A 22513-nucleotide genomic window follows, 5' to 3' on the forward strand; every position below is an offset into this window, starting at 1 on the left:
GTGCCTACCTCAGCGTGATGGAAACTGCCATCACCCTTTCTCCCTCGTGGGAGGACAGTCCACAGCTCCTGTGGGGTCCCAGGAGCTGAGTCCCTGATGCCAAACCTCCAGACCAGGGAAGCAGTCCTAGTGGTGTTTTATTTTGTAAACACATTTTAAAATTACAAAAATAATAAGTGATTATTTCAGAAAAGTAATAGAGATAAAGCACAAAAGAAAAAAATTTAAATAATCTGAATCCTGTCACCTAAAGATGAATACAGTTATCATATTAGTGTATGTATCACTGCCTTTTTCTAATACAAATACAAAAATAGGATCATATGATGCAAACTTCTCAATACCTGCTTTTCCTCCAAACATGGTATTTTGAATGTGGTTTCAAGTCCATAACCATTTGTCTAGATCTTTCTTTTTAGTAGCTGTTTAACAGTTCATCGTTTGGACTATCGTTCTTGACCAATCCTCTGTTGTTAGATATTTGGGTGGTTTTCTTTCTTTCTTCTCTCCCTTCCTCCCTTCCTTTCTTCGTCTCTCCTTTTCCCTTTTCCTCTTTCCCTCTTTCTTTTTCTGTATTATTAACTCAACAGCAACAACAAAACTCTGCACACCCATCTCTGTGCACGTGTCAATGATTTGCTCAGGATAATGCCCCTGAAATGAGATTACAGTGCCAAAGAGCACGTATTTCAGGGTCTTTCTAACTCACATTGTAAACTGCAATCTTGAAAAGTTGTACATCCCAACAGAGGATGTCTAAACCCTATATCCCGCCTACCCTGTGTGTTCTTTAATTGGTGCTGCTATGTTTCCTAAGAGTTAAATCAGGAGGGAACCGGCAAGGGGGTTGGAATGGGCGGCAGTTGAAACAAATAAGAAATGTCAGGAGTTCTTTAATCCCTTCTTTCGAGTCCCTCCCACACTCTTAATATTTTTCTAATTTGAAACTCTGGGCTGGCTGGTTCCATTCTCAGCTCACACCCCAACTTTCCCCACCCACCCCTCTTTTATATTATTTAAGTTTGGCTCCGCCTTTCCTCATCAGTGAGCACATTCCTTTGACGTAAAGGGTTTCACGTTGTATGTCAAGGTTTGGACAGCAGTTCCACCCATTAACAGGGTCACCATCACATGCCCAAGGATCCTGAAATCTCAGACCGATGTTTGTTAGAATTAACTGTTTAATACAGTCTCCCACATTAATCTGCCAGCTGTGGAAACAAAGCCACATTGAAGGTAGTTAAGACATAGGAGCAAAAGCCGACAGCTGGTTGTACATTCCTACACCCCCTCCCTCTCTCCTGGGCCAAGCCCTCCTCAGTCCTCCTCCACTAGCTGGGAGTTGAAATGCCTTTCTTTGTTTTATTTTAAAGACGCACCATTCTGAGCCTACGTTCTCATGGTCCATTCTTTGCTTCATATTCCTCATTTGCTCCAATGAGGATCACATCCCCATTCTTCCTGAAACTTTCATCCTTCGTTCAGGACATTTGACAACTCTGCACAATGGCTAACGTTTTTCTTGTAATTCCTGGGTCTTTTCCTTCCTGATTAACTGAGCTTGTAGAAGCCAACCCTGTTTAGTCTGTGTTTGCAACCCCTTTCTCCTTCAAGACTGGCAGAAATTGACATAAAGAGCTCCACTAGAATTAAATAAATGCAGAATCAGGTACTGCATGCTCACCCACATTACTCATTTTATGTAAGTTCCTCTTTCTGGCTGTGCCCACACTCAGGGAGGTAAGGAAACACACGGTAAACTTTGCACTGGGACATATCAACACTCAACAACCTTTGTCCTGGGAACTTAGTGCTTCAGTAGATGGGCTTTAAACTCCCCTAGACTGAAGTGGGGAGTAAAGACTGTCACAGGCAGGGACAAGTGGGCCTAGTTTTAACTCCCTTCAACCAAAACTCCCCCAATACACATGTGCACCAACTACATACTCTCCGAGAGATGGAAAATCATTGTTTTCTGGGTTTCACCATCTATCACCTCAAGCCAAACGTGATCTAAGTTTACCTATTCACCAGGACCTAGCACAGAGACTCTCCTATTTTTATCGATTTAAAGAGGTTAATTAACTGCCCTATTTTTATACAAAGTAAATATACAAAAAATACACAAAGAGACACAATCAAAAGTTCAATCCTCAGACAAAATCAATTACTAAACATCTGCAGGGCAAAAAGGACAGAGGAGGAGACATTGGAGAGGAAACTTTGGGAGCTGTTGGCAAGCCGCGTCAAGGATGCGGCTTTCCTCCGGCCCGGCTTGGCCGCGCCCCCGGAGCACCCACACTTCCCCACCGCCCTCCCGGCGGGCGCTCTCCTCGTCGCCCCGCCCCGCCCCTCCAGAGGCCCCGCCCCGCCGCCGACGTCAGTTGTTATGTCTCGGCTCTGGCAGCGGCCGCAGCTGGTCTTCTGCTCCGGAGGCGACGGACACAGCCTAGGGAGGTGGCGGGGGTGTTCATCCTAGCGGGGTGGCCGCGCTGTGGCCAGGAGGCAACGCGATAACGCCTGGGAAGCGGTCTCAGGCCTGTTCTTGCTTTTTTCCTCCGGACAGTAGCCCAGCACGCCCTATTTCCTTCTGCACAGACCGCGACGCCCCTTCCCGCACCGGGCCGCGGTGCCTGCCCGCCTGAAAGGCGCCGCCCGCGGGCCCGAGCGAACCTGGAGCTACCACCGCCGTGCCCGCCGCGCTTCTCGCGAAGCCTGGGCGGCCGGCGGGGCCTGGGGCCTGGACTCCGGGAACGGCTCTGCGTCGGCCGCTCCTTCCCGCTCTGGGCCCCGGGCCTGGCGGGGCCAAGCGCCGCGCCCTCCTGACCGGCCGCCGCGGGAGCCCGGCCGCGGCCCGGCCATCCCCAATTGCTTCCCGGGAGCGCCGCCCCTGCGGCCCGGACCCATCTTCCTCCGTGAACCTGAATTATTTTTTTGGCCTCCCTTCTCCCCGTTGAGATTACGGTGCTGGAAGGCCGACCCCGCCACTTCGGTCAGTGCTCCCCGCCGGAGGAAACGTCCCTCGTTTTGTTCTTCCCGGCGGGCTCTCCTTGCACCTCTCTTATTTGGGTTTTTAACTGATGGATTTTTTTTAGTTTTTCCCTTTATTTTTCTCTCCTTGAGTGGAAGGCCCCGCAGGGGGGCTACGAGGCTCCCCGCCCCTGCCCCCCCTGGTCTTCCCCGCACCCCCGCACGAATACCCAATCCACCTGCCTCCTCCGGGCTGGGCAGTGACGGCGGCCAGGGCCGGACCACACGCCGAGCTAGTGCCCTCGCCCAGGCTGGCGTAAATACACGCTCCCCCTGCCCTCCTCTTTTTCGTATTCTGAGCTCTGGAAAGAGAGAAGACGCAGGGGAAGATGTGGCTGAAGCTTTTTTTCTTGCTTCTCTATTTTCTGGTCCTCTTCGTCCTGGCCAGGTTTTTTGAGGCCATTGTGTGGTATGAAACTGGCATCTTTGCCACCCAGCTGGTGGATCCGGTGGCCCTGAGCTTCAAGAAGCTGAAGACCATTCTGGAGTGCCGGGGGCTGGGATATTCTGGGCTGCCCGAGAAGAAGGATGTCCGGGAGCTGGTGGAAAAGTCGGGTTAGTATTGGGCTCCCCTGGGATCACCTCCCAACGCGGGGAGGGGACGACCAGTATTTCCTTCTACTTGGTGGTCCCCCAGAATGAGGCGTTACCTGGACGGATTAGGCAGACTACTCCGAGGGGTACCCAAGGTTTCTAGAAAAATGTGAAGCCTAGTGTTGAGAAAGGGGGCTGGAATTTATTTGTAGGATGTGTTATGTCTATTTTTATTTTATTTTATTTTACTTATTTGTTGCTATGTCTTTTTAAGGTTATTTTAAAATAAAGTGCAGCTTCTTAAAATTGTTTACTAAGTTAAGTGATTTTCTCAAAATTAGGGCATGTCAACCAGTTACAAACTGTAAAGTATTGTCAGTTGAAATTCATTAGTATACAAGAAAAGAAAATCCCCCAGACATTGTCTGTAGATAGCAGTATTTGACAGGATAGTAATAATAGCAAGTTACCCAGAGGAAAATATTACTGGAATACTTAATATCAAAGAGGTATTTGTATTTACGCCTAAGATTTAAATTTTAAATGATGAGTTTACATATAAAGTATACACTGTACAATATTAGCTTTTTATACTTCAGATGTGGTGAGAATAAGGTGAATGTTTTTTGTGACTACCTTGTTTTGTTTTGAAAGCGTTTGTATCTGTCAGGATTTTAAAAAAATTGTATCTTGGACGTAAACTTGCTTCTGTGTCACACTGCTGCATGTGTTTTAAATGGATTGAGAAATAAAATTGCAACAGTGCTAAGAAAATATTTAACGTCTTAAAGAATGCATTTTCAATAATTGTTGATTTGGGGGTAGGATTGGGTGAGAAATATGGTTCATTTTTTTAAATGGCCAAAGTAAATCTTTGTTCAGATACACTTCCTGGAAGGGGAACGTACTGTAATTTGAGAAGGGCATTCTGGGTTGCTGTAGGAAGCAGTTGAAACTGATGGCTATCTTTTGTTGTTTTAAGTATACCTGTCAGCTCTGTCTTTTACAAGACAAATATTTTCCTTATTTAGTACCCTGTAGCCATGTCGTGTGATAGAAAGAATATTAACTCCCTTCGAGTTTAGTGCTCACATATTTGCAGGTTACTGACTATCAAACTTACATCTACTGCTCATATCCTCTGGAGGAGAGAATCGTCTTTGTAAAAGTATTACGTTTCCTTTAGAAAAAAAACAAGATTATGTATTATTCTCGCCTCTTGTTTACTGGGTGGCTTATAGTGATTCATTTCTTCCATAGGGTGGAGGGAAATGGAATAAAGTAGATCTCTAAAATTAAAGTAAATTTTGTAGGTTTAAAAATGCAGAGTGTTTTAATTGCTAAAGTCAAATCAGTTTTCATGGTAAAATAATTTGATAACACATTCTTTTTTCTTTTGACTTTTGTTTTAGTGTTGCCTTCCTTTGGGCCTAAAAATGCTTGTGACTTTGAGTGTACATAACATTTAAAGAATACACACAGCCCACAGAAATATGACTCAGATCACACACTTAGAGCACAGAAGTCTTGGTATAGCAATTTAACGTTAAAATTTAAATATTCGTTGTGAATGGTTTTGCTGTCATCATGATGGTGTTGTTTTCTCATCATTTAACATTTAAGGCAAAAATTAAAAATAATTTGATGTTAGTGTTTTCCTTTAGTTTTTATTTGATGATACAAGCTCTAAATTTATACTCTAATTCTGTATATGAATACACAGTTTCTTCTTATAGGTAATCTGTTGTGCCTAACCTCCAAGTCTTATAAACCTTGTTGCTATTTTAAAGCAGGTGGTGATGGCAAATTCTGTAAACCCATTTCTAAATCTTGTAAGTCAGAAGTATATAAAGCATACTGTTTAAAAATTATTTGAACTCTAGACACGTTACAAAACTAAATATTGTGATGGCTTTTTGAACTTAGCAGGAAATTCAGTAATTTCCTACTAAATTATGTGATGACTCCACTAGAATATAAGCTCCATGAAAAGATGGATTTTTGTCTGCTCTATCCATTTTTGCCTGACATAGTAGGTTCATATTACATACTTACTGAATATATGAGTCTTAAATGAGTGTATTAAGGCTCTATTTTATAGAGTACAGCAGAAGTACAATAACATGATACCTAACAGGGTAAAATGGAATTCATCTTTGAAGTTGGGGATGGGGGATTTAAACTTTTTAACTGTTATTTTTTTCTTTTTTTAGGTGACTTGATGGAAGGTGAGCTCTATTCTGCACTCAAGGAAGAGGAAGCATCTGAATCAGTTTCTAGTACCAATTTCAGTGGTGAAATGCACTTCTATGAACTTGTAGAAGACACAAAAGATGGCATCTGGCTGGTTCAGGTATCAGAAACAGTGATAGAAGTGAAATGATTTTTACCAAAATGGTATTCACCAGCTGGTGACACTTCAGCCTGTGTTGTGTTTCTTCGACTCAACTCACGTTCCCTATGTTCTCATAGGGAAGTTCCGGTGTCCTCTTCCAAGAGGTATTGCAAGTCAAGGAAAATGAAAGTTGAAGAGTAGGGGTGTGGGGGGAAGTGTCAGGAAAGACGGTTGACCTTTTTGTTCAGAATCAGCAGAAGCAAATTTATTTTAGTTGTTGGATCTTCATTAAAGAAACATATATATTACCCTTATTTAGTGATTCGTGCTATTTCTCTGTTTTTGTTAACTCCATTTTTAATTCAGTGATCCAACTAATTTTTGGAAGGAATAATATAAGGGAAGAACCCTAAAGTAAAAGTATCCTTCTATTAAAGAAATAGCCAAGTTTTTTGACTAAAGAGGAAAAACTATTGACGTGAGTGATATTGGGTACTCATTACTTTGTTTATTAAATTGATGAAATCATAATTTTAGACCCTAGCTGTTAATGATATCACAACTGTGAGATTTAATGAACATATTAGAACTTTAGGGCTATGAAAGGCCTTAAAAGTAATCTTTTATGCTTCCCAAAGTGTGGTTTATGTACCACTCATAGTGAGTGGGCATACATTACCATTTACATATTTTAATGTGAATTACAAAATCAGTATTATACTGGACATGTAATTTCATAAATACTGCCTAGGCAAGGCTAAAGTTATTTAAATTTTTAAAAATAAGTTCACTTAAAATAACAAATCAAGTAACTTAGCAGCATGAGTTACGATTATTGAACCAGGATCAAATCCTAGGTCCCTGCTTTCTTATCCAGTACTCTTGTTATTTCACACTGGGGTTAGCAAAGTTTGATCGAGGGCACAAAAATCAAAATAGCTGGCTTCTCTGTATTTCTTTTGGAGAACAGTGCCTTCAAAATATGGTAGAAAAAGCTATGAATCAGAGACCTTAGTCGCAGATCTGGTCCTGTCATTGATTTGCAGTATGTTGTGGATGGATAGATTTTCTACTGCACAAGACCTCAAATAAGTGCATGTACATCAAAAAAGGATGGAATAATATTGTAGTCCACTGGGCTAAAGAGTTGAGGTTTGGGAATTCTTCAGTGATTGTACTGGATATCCATGACCTTTCCTTTATTTGTAATCTTTCTATTGTGTTTGATCTTTTACCTGCAGATAGAATCTAATTCAATAATTTTTTAAGTTGAGCAAAGGGAGAACCTGGGAGGATATGGGTACAGTCTACACATTATCCATCAAATTCTAGTTTATGTCTGTGTTGATTAATTGGTATTGAAAAATTAACTGTGACACCTTTAAAGCCTTAATTTATAATTTAAATTGTTACCTGTTTCTTTTCCCAGATACTTGTTGCTGATAGTCTGATCAAGGAAGAGTTACTGGTTTTGATAATTTTCATTTTATTACTGAGATGGAGTTGAATAGCCAATGCCACCATCCTGTGTTCTGTGTCTAAATGTTTGTTCACACATGAATGATCCCACAAAGTGAATGGTAAAGATGCTGAGCACCTGGAAATTCTTTTGGTATAGAGGGTGCTGCCTATATATTATAAACACATTCTGGTTCACTCATTAGGAATATATTCTTGGTTTATAAATGAGCTATTTTTTGATGCTGTATTAAAGTTAACCATGTATTAAACCTTAATATGTGACAAAATTCAGTTTATTCAGCAGATATGTGTATGCCAGCCCTTGGAGTTAATGCCAGGAACATACATGAGTCTTCCGTCCTCTTCTCTCAGGCAGCTCGTATTCCAGTGGGGAGGGGTAGGCACTAAATAAATAAATGTTTGATGTAACATTAGTTAGTGGAATGTGCTAAGAAAAATAAACAGGGTAAGGAAACAATGGCAAGGAGTTCTCTGAACAGGTGACACTTGAATGAAATGAACAAATAATGAATTATAGTGAATGTTAGCATTCTAAATTCTCATCACTAAAAATTACTTTTCTCTAACCACTAGAAAAAGTGATTATTTTTCTAATCACTGAATAATTTTCTCTTTAAAATTATTTTTTATCTCTTCCAGTTTTCAAAATTCATTTCCTTACTCAGGTGAATTATAGTTTCCTTTTATATATATTGAGAAAAAATGTCACTAGGTCACATGTAACTGATAATTAGCTCTTTAGAATTCATATATCACATTGCTGAAAAGATGTTTGAATTGACTTATTTATGGAAAAAGTGAGTTTAATAAATGGGTATATGACTTAGCTATTCTGTCACTTGGTCAGTTCATTATTTTTCTGGAATGGATTGATAATCTGGGTGGATTCTTTTTTGGTGACACTTCTTATGGAATGATAACCACAAAAGGAAAAATGAATTCCTATAATTTGTTTAATTCATCCAATATTCCTTATGATTTCTATCTTCTCTGCAATTCATGAGTTTAGCTTTTGAATAATACATCTTAACAGTCTTATCTTTCTCTAAATTGTTTCAAGATGTGCTAATGCACATGAGTTGGCCTTATGGTAGAGTATTAGGATACTTCTTCTCATGGCAAGCTTTTCTGTGTAACATGAGTTAGAAAGAACCAAGTTTTCAAGGCAGCAACACACAGGAGACATCTCACTATTATACACTATGTGATCTATGGCAGAATCAAGTCCTCTTTTTCCTAATAGTTCTCTCTAATGTTCTAAGGGTTGCCTGCTTTGTTTCTAACCTAAGTTCATATCTTTGATTAGCTTTTCATTTGCTGGTGTTGTGGGTTCTTTGATATTGCTGCCACCCAATTTCTTAGCATCACAAATAGAAGACAGTTACTTTTCTTTCAAAAGGTGCTTAGGGAAGCAGATGAACAGTGAATAGGCTTCTGAAAGTGGCAAAGTTAGCACACCTCATGGGCTTGATGGATCTATCCTTACCTTAACATTTCTATTTCTCTGTTTTGACTTGTGTTCAAAGAAGTTCAAAGGACAGTGATATATGTTCCCTACTGGCTTTGTTCCATCGAAAGGAATTTAACATCTCTCGAATTGAATAGCAGTGAAAAGCATCATATGATTAAAAGTAAAGCTTTGGGTCAATATTTCTGAAATAGTATGTTAATGTATTTCCTGCTTGGCTGAAAAGAGTTAGTAACTATTCTAAAATTTGTTCATCCTTGCTCCTGAACAATAGTTTTGTTCAGGGGAATTCTAACCTATTTATTCCTTTCTTGACACTATTCTAAAGGCAAATCACATGTCAAGCCACTGTATCCTTTATTTCGTATAGGTGAAAACTTTATGTTTACTCATAAAGCTAGTGAAATACAAAGAAATGATTACATGCCAATGAGTTCTGTTTCTGCTACCAGCCATCCTCACTCTTAATGATTTTATAAGATTTGCATATATGTATTTAGGTTGATCTATGATCTTGAAAGTAAAAACTCCCTGTTTTAATGAAATAATGAGAGATGCAGAAAATATCAGAGCACAGTACTCCTGTTCTATGGAGTTGTATTATTTAATCCAGTCTAGATGTTGCATGGGGATTAACAATATTAAAGAGGATATGCCAGATGTTCTGATTAGTAGTAAAACCCACCTCTAAAAAGTAGGCAAAGGTGTGTGTTTTTTTTCTTATACTAGGGGAACACCTATAATTCATGTGGAAGGGAGTAGGCAATAATATAACAGAAATAAAAATCTTGGAGCCTTTAGAGACTCTGTATAGTCAGAAATAGAAGAATAAGTTACTAAACTGTAAAAAGCTAAAATAGTTTAGTTCAGCATACTTCCTGAGAATACAAATAAGTTAGGCACTGTATAGACGCAGGAAGTCTGTTCCAGACTTGGAACTCAGGTTGTATGTACTTCCATCTAGCTTTTTTCTAGTGTCTGAAAATACTCCCCACAGAGAACAGTTTTTCTTTGTACGTTTAACTGGACATCAGAAAATTTGGGCACTTAGCTTTACACACTGTCCAACTCAGTTCCATGCAGTGGTATACTGGAGCCAGTCTGTACTGCTTCATGAAGGGCAACTGTTAACATTCTCTTCCAGCTCCATGTTTTGATATGTCACATTGCTAACTTGAAATAGGCCATGTGAGAGTACTTACATCAAGGAAGTAATAAGCAAATGATAGAAATCAGAGCTTCTTTATTTTGCTGAAGAGCTAGTTGTTAAACATTTACCAGCAAACCACCGGTTTCACTCCTTCATCCAACCATCTGACAAATAGTTATTGAAATCTAATGTGTGCCATGTGAACCTTGTGGTAAGCACTAAGGGCGTAACAATGAATAACATAGTCTATTGCCATAAAAACAGATTTGGTTTACTAAAATGTGTGGACCAATAAAAATCTTAGTACATAATTATCTTTCCCATCTGAGTTAGATGGTCCATGATGGTACTAGCATCTTGAGAGATCCTAAAGAACTCTATTAGACAATGAAATGGAATCTAGGAAAATTACAGTAGTTTTTTTTCTGGAAGAAGTGTGATTTTAAATACACTTAATTGGAACATTAATGTGCAGTTGCATAGCCAAGTCTTTTATGCTGTTTGTCCAGAAAACAGTCCAGATGACAGGTTGCTGGGGAAGGGACTTTTATTATAACAAATAAAAACCTTGGAGCCTTTAGAGACCCTGTATAGTCAGAAATAGAAGAACAAGTTACTAAACTGTAAAACGCTAGAACAGTTTAGTTCAGCATACTTCATGAGAATGCAAATAAATTGGGCACTATTAGCTGCAGAAGTCTGTTCCAGACTTGGAACTCAGGCTGTATGTACTTCCATCTAGCTTTTTTCTAGTGTCTGAAAATACTCCCACAGAGAATGCAGCATCCTTCCTTAACTGCCAAGTATGTCTTTTCTTTTAATAAGACCAGGACTGTGAATACCACTTAGAATCATTGTGTATACTTTTGGATATGAGCTATAAGTTGGGAACAAGAGTGTGACTGCTGGTGTGACACAGTAGTGATAGGCTTATTCTTTTGTGCCATGTGACTCAACCAGTTGAGTTGTTTTCTGAAAATATTAACATTTTTAGTGGTTGTTTAATTCAGCTTCCCCCAAATTTAATCACAGCTAAACCTTCAGTTGAAAAATTACTGTATAGGATATTGGACAAAGCAATTTCTAATTGCATAAATATAACTTGAGAGTCAAATAAAATGCTCTCATGCAGTGCTTAGGGGATTTTTCATTTTTGTGTGTCTCTCAGTCAGGGATCATTAAACTCTTCAAAAACAGGTGTTGGAGCAGCTTGCTGAATAAATACGGCCCTGGGGTTAAGCATTGTCCTGTACTTGCCTCAGGGATGTCCCCACCTCTTTTCACGCACTTCTGTTGTCAGAGCTGTAACCAGGGGGGCCTGGATACAGCTCCTCCTCCTTCCTGCTTCCTTTCCTAGCATTGGAGCTCTTATAAGGCTGAAAGATACCTGTGCAGTGAGTAAGACTTTCGCTGCAAGATGCCCCTAGACTTAGGGCCATACTTTACAATTTAAAGCAACCTCTTGATTAACCCCTCTATGCAATGTGATTGTAAACACAGACTTGACAGATTTAGGTTATTTGTAACCTTGATCAGGAGATGGGAATGAAAAGGGGAGGTCTTTAAAAAAAAAAACAAAGAGTGCAAAGGGCAGGGAGCATGGAGATATGATTGCACAGAGACTTATTAATTCTTCTGAGTAATCTGAAAAATAAGTTCAAAGTTTTTTCATTACTTGATGGAAAGAACTACCATATTGATTCTTGAGTGGTAGGGAGAAAAATGAAGTGCCTGCTTTCCTTGATCTTCCTTTTTCTTCAGGTAAAATTTATACAGCACTTTTGGACTATGGAAAAATGCAACAACTAAGGACTTACTGGGTAACATAATTGGTCTGAACCTCAGAAAGAGCTTTCACCTACTTGTCCTCAGATTGCCCTCTTCGTGGTTAGATCTCAGCATTTGAATAATAACTTGGGTCTCCCTCAATAAGGCCATTTATTTTCACTAAAAAGTACTATCAAAGCCATTTGTTTAATGCCCTAAATTGTGTGTATATTTATTCAGCATCAACACTATGTTACAAAATGTTATGTAGGCATGTATGAGGACAGTAGTCTCAGTGGTATACAGTAGCGGTTACTGGGCAGTGATCTGTTGGCACATAAAATAAACTTCAAGTCACTTGTCACCACCATGTGCTACTCTGTTCTCCTGCTGCCCTTGAAATATCTTAGACTTCCCAGCAGAGAGGCCACAGATGAAGTAGTTTCACCATCTCTTGCCACTCCCAAGAAGTTGACTCTTGGCACTCATTTCACATAACCACCTGGGATTTCAATTCCTGGAGGCTTTGTGAATATAAAAATGGTCCTTCCTCCCAGAAAGATTAGCGGCGCCCAGAGTATTGTGTTGTAATTTTGAATTAAATAGTATCAGTAATCAGGCATTCATGAAAATAAACTTGGCCTACATACCCTGGGCTTAAAATATATCAAACAGATGGTTTCATGAAGATTTTAGACATTTTGGCCTTTATGTTGCCATTTACTTTTTTGTGTTTTTCTTAATTTATTTGTTTTTTACTGTTATCTCATTGATATTCTGCCTTCATTCAAATCAGGAAGATGAGGAAATAAAGGCAAAAGGTACTAACAATTAGAAAGACTGAGAAAGAAGTCATTATATATTTTGAAGGTTAATTTACAGATCTTTTCCTTTATATATATTAATATATTAAAAATAATATATTCTTTTTAAAAATATATTTTTCTCTCAATCCTAATTATGTTTGAAAGCTATTTGAACATTTGAAGTAGAAGTTCAAGAATGTAGAATATTTTAATGGTAATTCTTTTTGTACGTTAGACCCACTCATTAGGGTCTAGAATCTTAAGAAAAAAGCCATAGTATTGATTTAGTCAGTGCATAGTTTAATAGAAAACGTGTGTTGACTCTTGGCTCCATAATTATACTTGAAAAAACATTAGATTGAAATTTGTTGAACCCACATGTGATCATTTTTTGTAAGCTTTATTTGGGTTACTGCTTATGATTTTCAGAGTAGAGAAATGACTCGAAGGGCCTTTTTCTTCCAGCATAACAATTCTAGAGAATGGGCTACATGGTGCAGAATGTGGCTAGCTTTTTAAGTGTGGGAGTTTAGTGCGCTGTATTCAGTGCTTTAAGTCTTTGCCAGTTGGACAGTTGCTCCTTCTACAAGAACTGCAATATAATATGATACAGTAAATAGGACCTGGAAACAGAGTATCTTTTCCCAAAAAGTCAAGTTATATTTGTAGATATAAATGGTTGGTTTGACTTCACTTTAGGTAATTAAAGTTTCTGTTTTTCTTTTGGGGGGAATAGGTCATAGCAAATGACAGAAGTCCATTGGTGGGTAAAATCCACTGGGAGAAAATGGTGAAGAAGGTGTCAAGATTTGGAATACGTACAGGCACTTTTAACTGTTCCAGTGACCCCAGGTAAGTTGATTAGGCAACTCTTAGAATTTGGGTTCTAGCCAGAATTTTCTTATTTAATAAAGATAATGATTAGAAGCCTGTTTGAACTGAACCCTAAATGTGATGTGTAGCACACTGTTATATAAGTAATTATTTTTGATAAACTGGCAGTTATTTATCTTCTGAGATCTTTCTCTTATTCTTCAATATTCTTTCTAGTGGGGATGACTCTTAAAAGAGTATGTCTTCAGTCCTTTTTGTTTCAATTTTCTTCTCAAAGAGACTACAGCACATTTATGGCTTTAGGTACTAATCTAAATCTTCTTTCTCTAATTCGGACCTTCAGTTTGCATTTGGCAGTCATTTCCATCTACCCCACAACTATTCCTAGGTACGTCCTTTTCCCTAAACCTCGGATCTAAATTCAGGTTTATCCTTTTTCCTTTAATGAAACATGTGCCCTTTCTACCTTTCCTTTTTCTGTTTTTTATTATTCAGTTGGTTTCGTGTGTTTTTGGATTTTTTTTTTTTTTTTTTGCCTTTTCTCAGATGAGAATCCTTGCAGGCATTTTCGTTTTTCTTTTGTCATCATCTCCGGTATTTAGTCTGTCACATTACTTCTTGGTTCATATTCCATTATTTCTTCTTCAGAATCTTTCCTATTTCAGTATCAAGTGCTACCAAGTTATAACTCACATTAATTCATTCATTTAATTACCCACATAGCATGTTCTGTATAGTGCTAAGGAGGGGGCATAATATATGTATGTAGAAAGCCCCATGACAGTTTCTAGCACGAAGGTAGATATGCCTGGCTTATGTGGCCACCATGGAAAACCCATTAACTGTAGGAAGCCCTCTTATGCTACTACTATGCCTCAGATTTTCTTACCCTTCTCTTTTAGGCCCACATTTGCTTCAGTTCTCCTGTTTTGTCCATGTGTAATATAGAGTGAGGTTTATGGTAGGAGGACCCCCTAAGAATTGGGGATAAGAAAGTTAGTTCTTGTGTCCTCTTCTCATCTACCCACAAAGCTCCCATTTGCATCTTCACCATAAAATCTTTATCAATTCCAGTGCCTTTTGTTGAAATATCCAAGATAGCCTAAGTGTCAATGTTCTTATGAAAAGGAAATTATTCTTATTTCTATCCTTCATTTACCAAAGACAACTGCATTTAGTCTGATTCCAACATTCCCAAATAGAGTCTTAGTGAAAATCTCCCTAGCCCCCGACCCCAAGCTCCATAACTGCAATTCCAGAATAAATGATAGCGTGGGTATTTTGATACTCTTTTCAGATAATGCCAAGAGTCAGTATTCATATTATCTACAGTGATATTTTACTGATATTCAGAATTAGTTTTTTGATTAATGAACTAAATAATACATTTCAACAGTGATATAAATATATTAGAAAATATCAAATAGAATAAAAATTTACAAAAACATAAAGGTTAAACACATAGTCTAATGTAAGTTGTTAGGTAACAATAAGGAGTTTAAAAACTAAGTGCATAACATAAAATGAAGATAATTAAGCATGAAAAACTGAAGGAAATAGTATTCAGTTTTTTTGGTATAGTCTCATAAAGCAAAATATATCAGAGGTGTCATAATTGAGTCTGGTGGATTTTAGTGCCAATTTTTCCTGCTCTTCCTTTGAAAAACTCTTTCTGATTCTATACTAGCTGAAGAATAGTGAAGAGATATTATATAAGCTACCTTCATACAGTCCTCAAAGTCCTTCATCTTCAAATCCCTCTTATTTATGATGGAAGGGGTATTTTTAAGCAAATTTTGCTTTTTTGTTGGTTGTAGCTATATTTTGTTACTAAAAAAGCACTTTTCATTTTCCTCAGCTTCATCATAAAGATATAGATTTTGGTGCACAGTTGTGTGTATCAGTTACAGTATCTTCATGTTCATGCTTCCTTTCACTTGGAAAGTCTTCCACCCAGAGTAAAAACTGTTGATGTTGTCATAGAAGCTGTGCTTAGTCAGGGTCATTTTTTTCTTCTTTTGAAAATTATGGAGATAAAAAATAAAAGAGGGAGATAGAGAAAAGCATGTCCAGCATGTCCATGCAGAGTGTAACTGGGCAGGGAATAGTGTTTATTGGCAAGTGTTTTAATCATATGTTCAATAATTGAGTCTTCATCTTGATCTCAGACTTTTAGAGACACCAGAACTCTCTACTCCATCATTGTGGTGGTTTCTTTACTGCAGTTCCTTCTCTGGGGTGGCCTCCAGAGCAGCCTCCTCCAATGCCCGGGTTCCATTGTACAGCAGGACTTTCCTGACCTGGTTAACTCCCCTAAGGATATTCAGGACCACCATCTCTGGGTGGTGTCTGACTTTGTCTATGGGAGCATTTTTAAATTCCTTTCCCAGAATACCTGATTTGCCTGGCCCTAATTCCTGTCATTCCCTAACCAAGGGATCTAGCTAAGAGGGCTTTTCCTGTCAGGTCTATTCTCTGTTTTCTTTGGAGAAAGTGGAAAGTGAGATGGAGTGTGTATGTTCTGGTGGTTGGAGAAATGGGGGCAGTAAAGAGCAGATGGAGAAGATTGGCATTGCAGGAGCTGAGTAGCAAATGGGCCAGGAGGGATTATAGTGAGAGTATCAGCAATGGGGGCCCATGGAATAAACAGGGAAGGAAAGGATGAGGGAGATGGGAGAGCCGGCCAGGATGCCAATGACCTGGTCTGAAGAAACATTACCAAACAAAAATACCAAGGTTTCTTTTTAAATACAGCCTTCCACACCAGAAACTGGAATGCCAAAACTTGCTGGCCAGGTTTTCTGTCATTTTTTTTTTCAAATTCTTTGAGATCTTCATAAGTTTACTTTAATAACTAGAGGATATTTTTATGGTATCATCACTGAATTTATATAGACCTTTAAAATTTTTTTTGAGTTGATAGGGGTTTTTATATTGATATAAGGTAGTATAATATTATTCTTAAAAAATAAAATGTACATTAGTCTATTTCTACTTAATAGTGGAGTTTTAAAATTAATATTATATGCTTTATTTGTGTGTTATATTTTTTTACTTTATACCAGTGTTTAGATAAATATATATTAGTAGCCTGGTGTTTTGTATTAGACTTTTTCTCATATCTGGAAAATATGATTGAATTTGAAAGATATACGATGACATATGGAATTTTCTTTTCCTGTGTACTCTGAAATTCTATCTGGAATGATAAACCTTAAAACTATCATTAGCTCTGAATTGAAAAGAAAGCACAGGTACATTTGTTTTCTTACATGAAGAACTGTATGCACAGGACTTTGCCTGTTTTGCAAGAAGTAAGATTTTCTGTCAGAAAGACTCATTTATGACACAAATCAGAAGCCAAATATTCTGAGGTAGTTATACAAAGATAAAAAGATTGACGAAGAGTAGAACTGTCATCAGAAGTGTCATAAGCAATTAAAAAATTAAAGCTACTTAAAGGTACGTAAGATGTAAATAAGGCAATTATCTATATGCACTTGTTGCTTTTTGGAGGGGAAGGTAAAAATAGAATTCATCTCAATGAATTATTATTCTTTGCATTAGACAAATACAGTGTTATGGGATAGAAGATACTTTGTAGGAATATACAATTCCCAAACCATTTCAGTTAAAGAAATACTAAAAGTAATGTAATCTATCTTGCTAAGGAAGTGAATTAACTCAAGAAGCTGAGTCATGGTCTGATCTGATTCTGAGCCACAGATAGTTAACCAGTCATTACAGCCTTGTCTTTATGACATAACTTAAATTGTCTTCACTTATCTTAAATTATCGGAAAATTCTTCTATAAAATTGATCATATTATTATAAAAACATATGCCACCTATGTCAAGACTTTCCTCTCAATATGATCTTATAAAATGTTTAATATGCTTATTTAATAAAGTATAATCCGTGTTTACCAAGTATAACATTTGTGATTGTTATATCAATATTCTAAACAGCAAAATAAGATACTAAACATTTATTACTGTCTAATTACAAATCTGTTAACAAATATATCCACATGGGAGATTTTCTTTTTTCCAACTTTATTGAGGTAAGTTTACATAATACAAGATTCTATATATTAGGTTTTCAGAAAATACTTCTAAAAAAAAATGTTTCACTGATGAGCTCTCTGATGTGTAATACAAGATCTATTTTCATTTTTCAGTGTTTCATTCATTGTCTAGTTTTTTTTAAGGGGAGTGGGCTTTCACAAACATAGCAATAACTGTCCATTTACAAAAGGATTGGAGTTATGACTATACTGAATAAATCTAAACAAAGGATTAGTTTTAGTTAAATTCTTTTATACTTAACTCTGTTGTAAAATGGGGTCATCCTTGGACTGGATCTCTTCTTAATCTGAAAACTTAACTACCTTTGTTTCCTCTGTGTTAAATATTAACTCTTCATGGTCTTCATTAAAGAGATGAGGAACATAGAAAAATATGGGATTTGCTCTTCTATGTGCTTTTGTGCAAATGACTTTGTATCAGTGCCTATGTGTATTAGGCACTGCGGTGGGTGCTTGGGTTAATAAGTGGGTACAGCCTGGCTCCTACACTCCAGGTGCTTGTATTCAGGCCAGGCACTCAGCATGTAGGATCATCTATTTCCTTCTCTCTTCTCTGCTTATCTGAATCTCTCTACTTTCAAGGTTAGCTCCTTGAAGATCCCAAATCTTTCATGAAATCTTCACCAGCTCAAACTCCCAATGATATTCTCTTTTCTGAACTTCTTTTATATTATTTAGTCATAGGATATATATAGTTTTATACTTCTGTTTTGTTTCCTAAATAGGATTTTAAATTCCTTGTGAGCAGAAATTATTTTCTTGTTATCTTTTGGATCTTATCAGCACATGATGCAGCAGTAGGTATATAGTAGATGCCGAAGTATTTGCTGATTCCCTGACTCAAAGGCTTTTCAAACTATACTTCTCTTTTAAAAAGAAAAAAGTGAAACAGAGATGGAACAAAAAAAGAGAGCTTTCTTTTCATTAGTGTTATATGATCAAAGGAGAGCTTTCTTTTCCTCTTGTACAACTAACTGCCAGCTATTATACTACTTTGATTATTTGGAGGTTATTTGGTTTTGGGGAGAGAGTCTCTTTCAAGTGCTGGAGAAGATTTTTCAGGGGAAGACTAATTGTTTGCACAACAGTGAAGATGCACAAGCTAGCTCATCTAGCATCCTGGCTGCTTACTTACAGTTTACTCTCTTATAGATACTGCAGGAAAAGAGGCTGGGTACGATCCACACTCATTATGTCTGTTCCACAAACAAGTACTTCTAAAGGGAAAGTCATGCTTAAAGAATACAGTGGACGCAGAATTGAAGTAGAGCACATTTTTAAGTGGATAACTGCTCATGCAGCTTCTCGGATCAAAACCATTTATAATGCTGAACATTTGAAAGAAGAATGGAATAAAAGTGATCAATTTTGGGTAAAAATATACCTATTTGCAAACCTTGACCAACCCCCAGCTTTCTTCTCTGCACTAAGTATAAAGTTTACTGGAAGAGTTGAGTTTATTTTTGTTAATGTAGAAAATTGGGACAACAAGAGTTATATGACAGATATTGGTGTATATAACATGCCATCTTATATACTTAGAACTCCTGAAGGAATTTATAGATATGGAAACCATACGGGTGAATTTATATCCCTTCAGGCTATGGATTCATTTCTGCGCTCATTACAACCTGAGGTAAATGACCTGTTTGTTTTGAGCTTGGTTCTAGTTAATCTTATGGCTTGGATGGACTTATTTATCACACAAGGAGCAACCATAAAGCGATTTGTGGTTCTCATAAGCACTTTAGGAACATATAATTCTCTATTAATTATTTCTTGGCTACCTGTGTTGGGCTTTTTACAGCTCCCTTACTTAGATAGTTTTTATGAATATAGCTTAAAATTGTTGCGCTATTCTAATACAACCACACTGGCTTCATGGGTAAGGGCAGACTGGATGTTTTACTCTTCACACCCAGCCCTGTTTCTCAGTACATACCTTGGACATGGTTTGCTAATTGATTACTTTGAGAAGAAGAGACGGCGCAACAACCATGATGAAGTCAATGCCAATAACTTGGAATGGTTATCAAGTCTGTGGGACTGGTACACCAGCTACCTTTTCCATCCGATTGCTGCTTTTCAGAACTTTCCTGTAGAGTCTGACTGGGATGAAGACCCTGACTTATTCTTGGAGCGGTTAGCTTTCCCTGACCTTTGGCTTCACCCTCTGATACCAACTGATTATATAAAAAACTTGCCAATATGGCGATTTAAATGTCTTGGAGTCCAGCCTGAAGAGGAACTGTTGGAGGGATCTCAAGATACTGAAAATGACTCAGACAGTGAGAGCACAGACACTTTTCACAGTGAGAAGGAAGTATTTGAAGATAAACAAAGTGTAGTTCACAATTCCCCAGGAGGAGCACGTCACTGTGATGCTGAGCCTTGTTCATGTGCCAATAAATATTGTCAGACCAGCCCATTCGAAAGGAAGGGGAGGTCATATGGATCGTATAACACTAATGAAGATACGGAGCCTGATTGGTTAACTTGGCCTGCTGATATGCTGCACTGTACGGAATGTGTTGTTTGCCTAGAGAATTTTGAAAATGGGTGTTTGCTAATGGGGCTGCCTTGTGGTCATGTGTTCCATCAAAATTGTATTGTGATGTGGTTGGCTGGGGGCCGACACTGCTGCCCTGTTTGCCGATGGCCTTCTTACAAAAAAAAGCAGCCATATACGCAGCACCAACCCTTGTCCAATGATGTCCCATCTTAACCATGTGCAATTTGTCCTTTGTAGGCTCTGAGTATCTTACAGCTTGCCTTTTTAATGTTAGTCATAATGTTTTTGTGGTTTGAAGTTTAGTTTAATGTTCGTGCAGTGACAGGAAGTACACATTATGCTGATGTTGATGACAGTTTGGTTGCCTTGTGTGTCAGTTGAATGCACACTTAATTGTAAAATTTTTTATTTACAACATTGGATATTCAGAAATTAATGTTTTTTGTAAGCACAAAAGAAGTATGATAGACATTTATCCTAGCAAGACTTCATAAGGTAGGATCAAATTCTAATGGAATTGAGGCAGTTTCTTATCCTAAATGTTTCTTCCCTTTTTACAATCTGTCCAGCACCTCTTGGTTAAATAATGTATGCTCTGAGACATGAAATTAAAACAGACATGAAATAAATTATTTTAAAACCAGAAGATTACAGCTTTTCCAATGGTAAATTGTTTTTGATAAAGTCGCTGAATGCTGTAGGTGTTTGGCTGGTTTGTTAAATTCACAGGTAAGTCAAACATGATTCTTTGACTCATATGGAAAGACAAAGGTGACGGAAATTATGTTGCTGACACTACGCAGAGGTGATGTTAGTCCACCACTTAGCTTGGTTAGTTTTGATGGAAAGGAATTTCATGGTGGTCTTTTTTTAAGTATTAAATCTTTTATAGTATTTAGTATAGTCATCTAAATAAAATAAACTATACTATATTAGCCACACATAGGTTACTTTATGTGTTTTTCCTGACTTTTTATTTTTAAAAATACCCAAACTACAGAAAAGTTGGAAATATAGTACAATGACATCTATTTCTCTAATTCAAGTATTTACATTTTATTGTATTTGTTTTATCTCCTCTGTGTGTATCTTTTTTTTCTATGGTTTTTTTTTTTTGCTGATCCCTTTGAAAATAAATTTGTGACATCATGATGCTGCTTTACTACTAAATATATCTAAGAATAAGGACTTCTTTTACATAACGAGCATACCATTAGTGCACCCAAGAAATTTAACATTGATTCAATAATACCTGATATACAATCCATACTCCCAAGTCCCTCCCCACATACACTTCAGATCTTTATTTGTTTTTATTTTGTGAACTCTGGCAAGGTTCATGCCTTGGGTTTAGTTTCCTTCCTTTCATTCTTTTCTCTAGAGTAGTTCCCCTGCCTTTTCCTTTTTTTTTTTAAGTCTTTCCTGATACTAATATTTTTGAAAAGTATAAGCTTGCAGAATGTTCCACATTGTGGATTTGTCAGTGTTTCTTCATGAGTAGGTTTAAATTACGTAACATACCTAGATGATATGTACTTCCCATTTGCATAACACTAGGGGGCACATGATGTCAGTTTGCCCCATTACTGTTGATGCTAAATTAGGTTAAAGTAACATCTGCCTTATCTTTCCATTGTAAGATACTTGTTTATAACTAAGAAGGAACCTGTGAGACCATGTGAATATCCTGTTCAACAACCTTTAACTCAAGTTTTTAGCATCCACTGATGATTATTAGCTTGCATCAGTTATTAAATGGGAGTTGTAACATGGGGATTTTCTAATGCCATCCTTCATTCTAATTAACTTTTGTTTTTGTAAAAAGCTTTCCATTTTTCATTCTCATACTTTGAATATCACTTTGGATTCACAGATTCTGTTCATATTCAGTAGTTAAAATTCATTATTCTTTTTGATGATTAAATCATACAAAATTTGGTTAAGTGGGAGCCCATCTAAGCCAGCTCTTATGTCCTATTGACATGTTTCTTTCAATCTTGAAGCATTTCCTTGCTTTCTGACACAAGGTGTTCCAGGCTCACTTTAGACTTTCCCTGGCCCAGCCCCATAATCAGCCATTTCTATAAACTATCCGAGTTTCATAGTGGACTTCTATTGATTGCCCCCAAACAGTAAGGAAATACGTTTTTCTCATTCTCAGCTGCTGCTGGGTTACTAGCAGAAAGATTTTTTCTTCTTGTGCACTGAGCCTCATTTTCATACACTAATGGAAATAGGAGCAGCAGTTACCAACTTTGTATTAATATTTGGGAGCTGCTTTAAATTTTACAATAAAAATGCAAACACTACTTGTGTTCTGACTTTCCTTTTGAAAAAGGTAATCACGTTATTGTAAATCCTAGTGTCTCCCAGGGTTCTGCTATTGGGCCACTGCTCTTTTCTCATGTTTTCAGCAGATGTCCCAAGTCTACATGTCAAGGCAAAGGCCTCTCCCCAGATCTTAAGTTTTGTATCCAGCTATCTGCTGAACAGCTCCTCCTGATGCTT

At 37.6% G+C, this 22513-nt stretch overlaps 1 protein-coding gene across 5 annotated transcripts in view; it reads left to right on the top strand.

Moving 5' to 3' along the window:
- Window positions 1-2386: 2386 nt before the first annotated feature.
- The window catches only part of LOC108402257 (charged multivesicular body protein 3), an 88638-nt gene continuing 68511 nt past the window's right edge, over window positions 2387-22513 (top strand). Inside the window, exons 1-5 of one of the 5 annotated variants that reach the window (XM_037011983.2) lie at window positions 2395-2992; window positions 3419-3585; window positions 5778-5917; window positions 13309-13424; window positions 18646-20651. In XM_037011983.2, coding sequence (XP_036867878.1) covers window positions 5786-5917; window positions 13309-13424; window positions 18646-20218 — 1821 coding nt within the window. In that variant the 5' untranslated portion in view covers window positions 2395-2992; window positions 3419-3585; window positions 5778-5785 and the 3' untranslated portion in view covers window positions 20219-20651. Of the gene's footprint in view, window positions 3586-5777; window positions 5918-7328; window positions 11733-13308; window positions 13425-18645; window positions 20652-22513 lie in introns of those variants that run through there. The other 4 variants (XR_001854395.3, XM_037011982.2, XM_073241414.1 and 1 more) reach the window with 4 other exon arrangements.

Source organism: Manis javanica, chromosome 1 (assembly GCF_040802235.1).
Source record: "Manis javanica isolate MJ-LG chromosome 1, MJ_LKY, whole genome shotgun sequence".
NCBI lineage: Eukaryota > Metazoa > Chordata > Mammalia > Pholidota > Manidae > Manis > Manis javanica.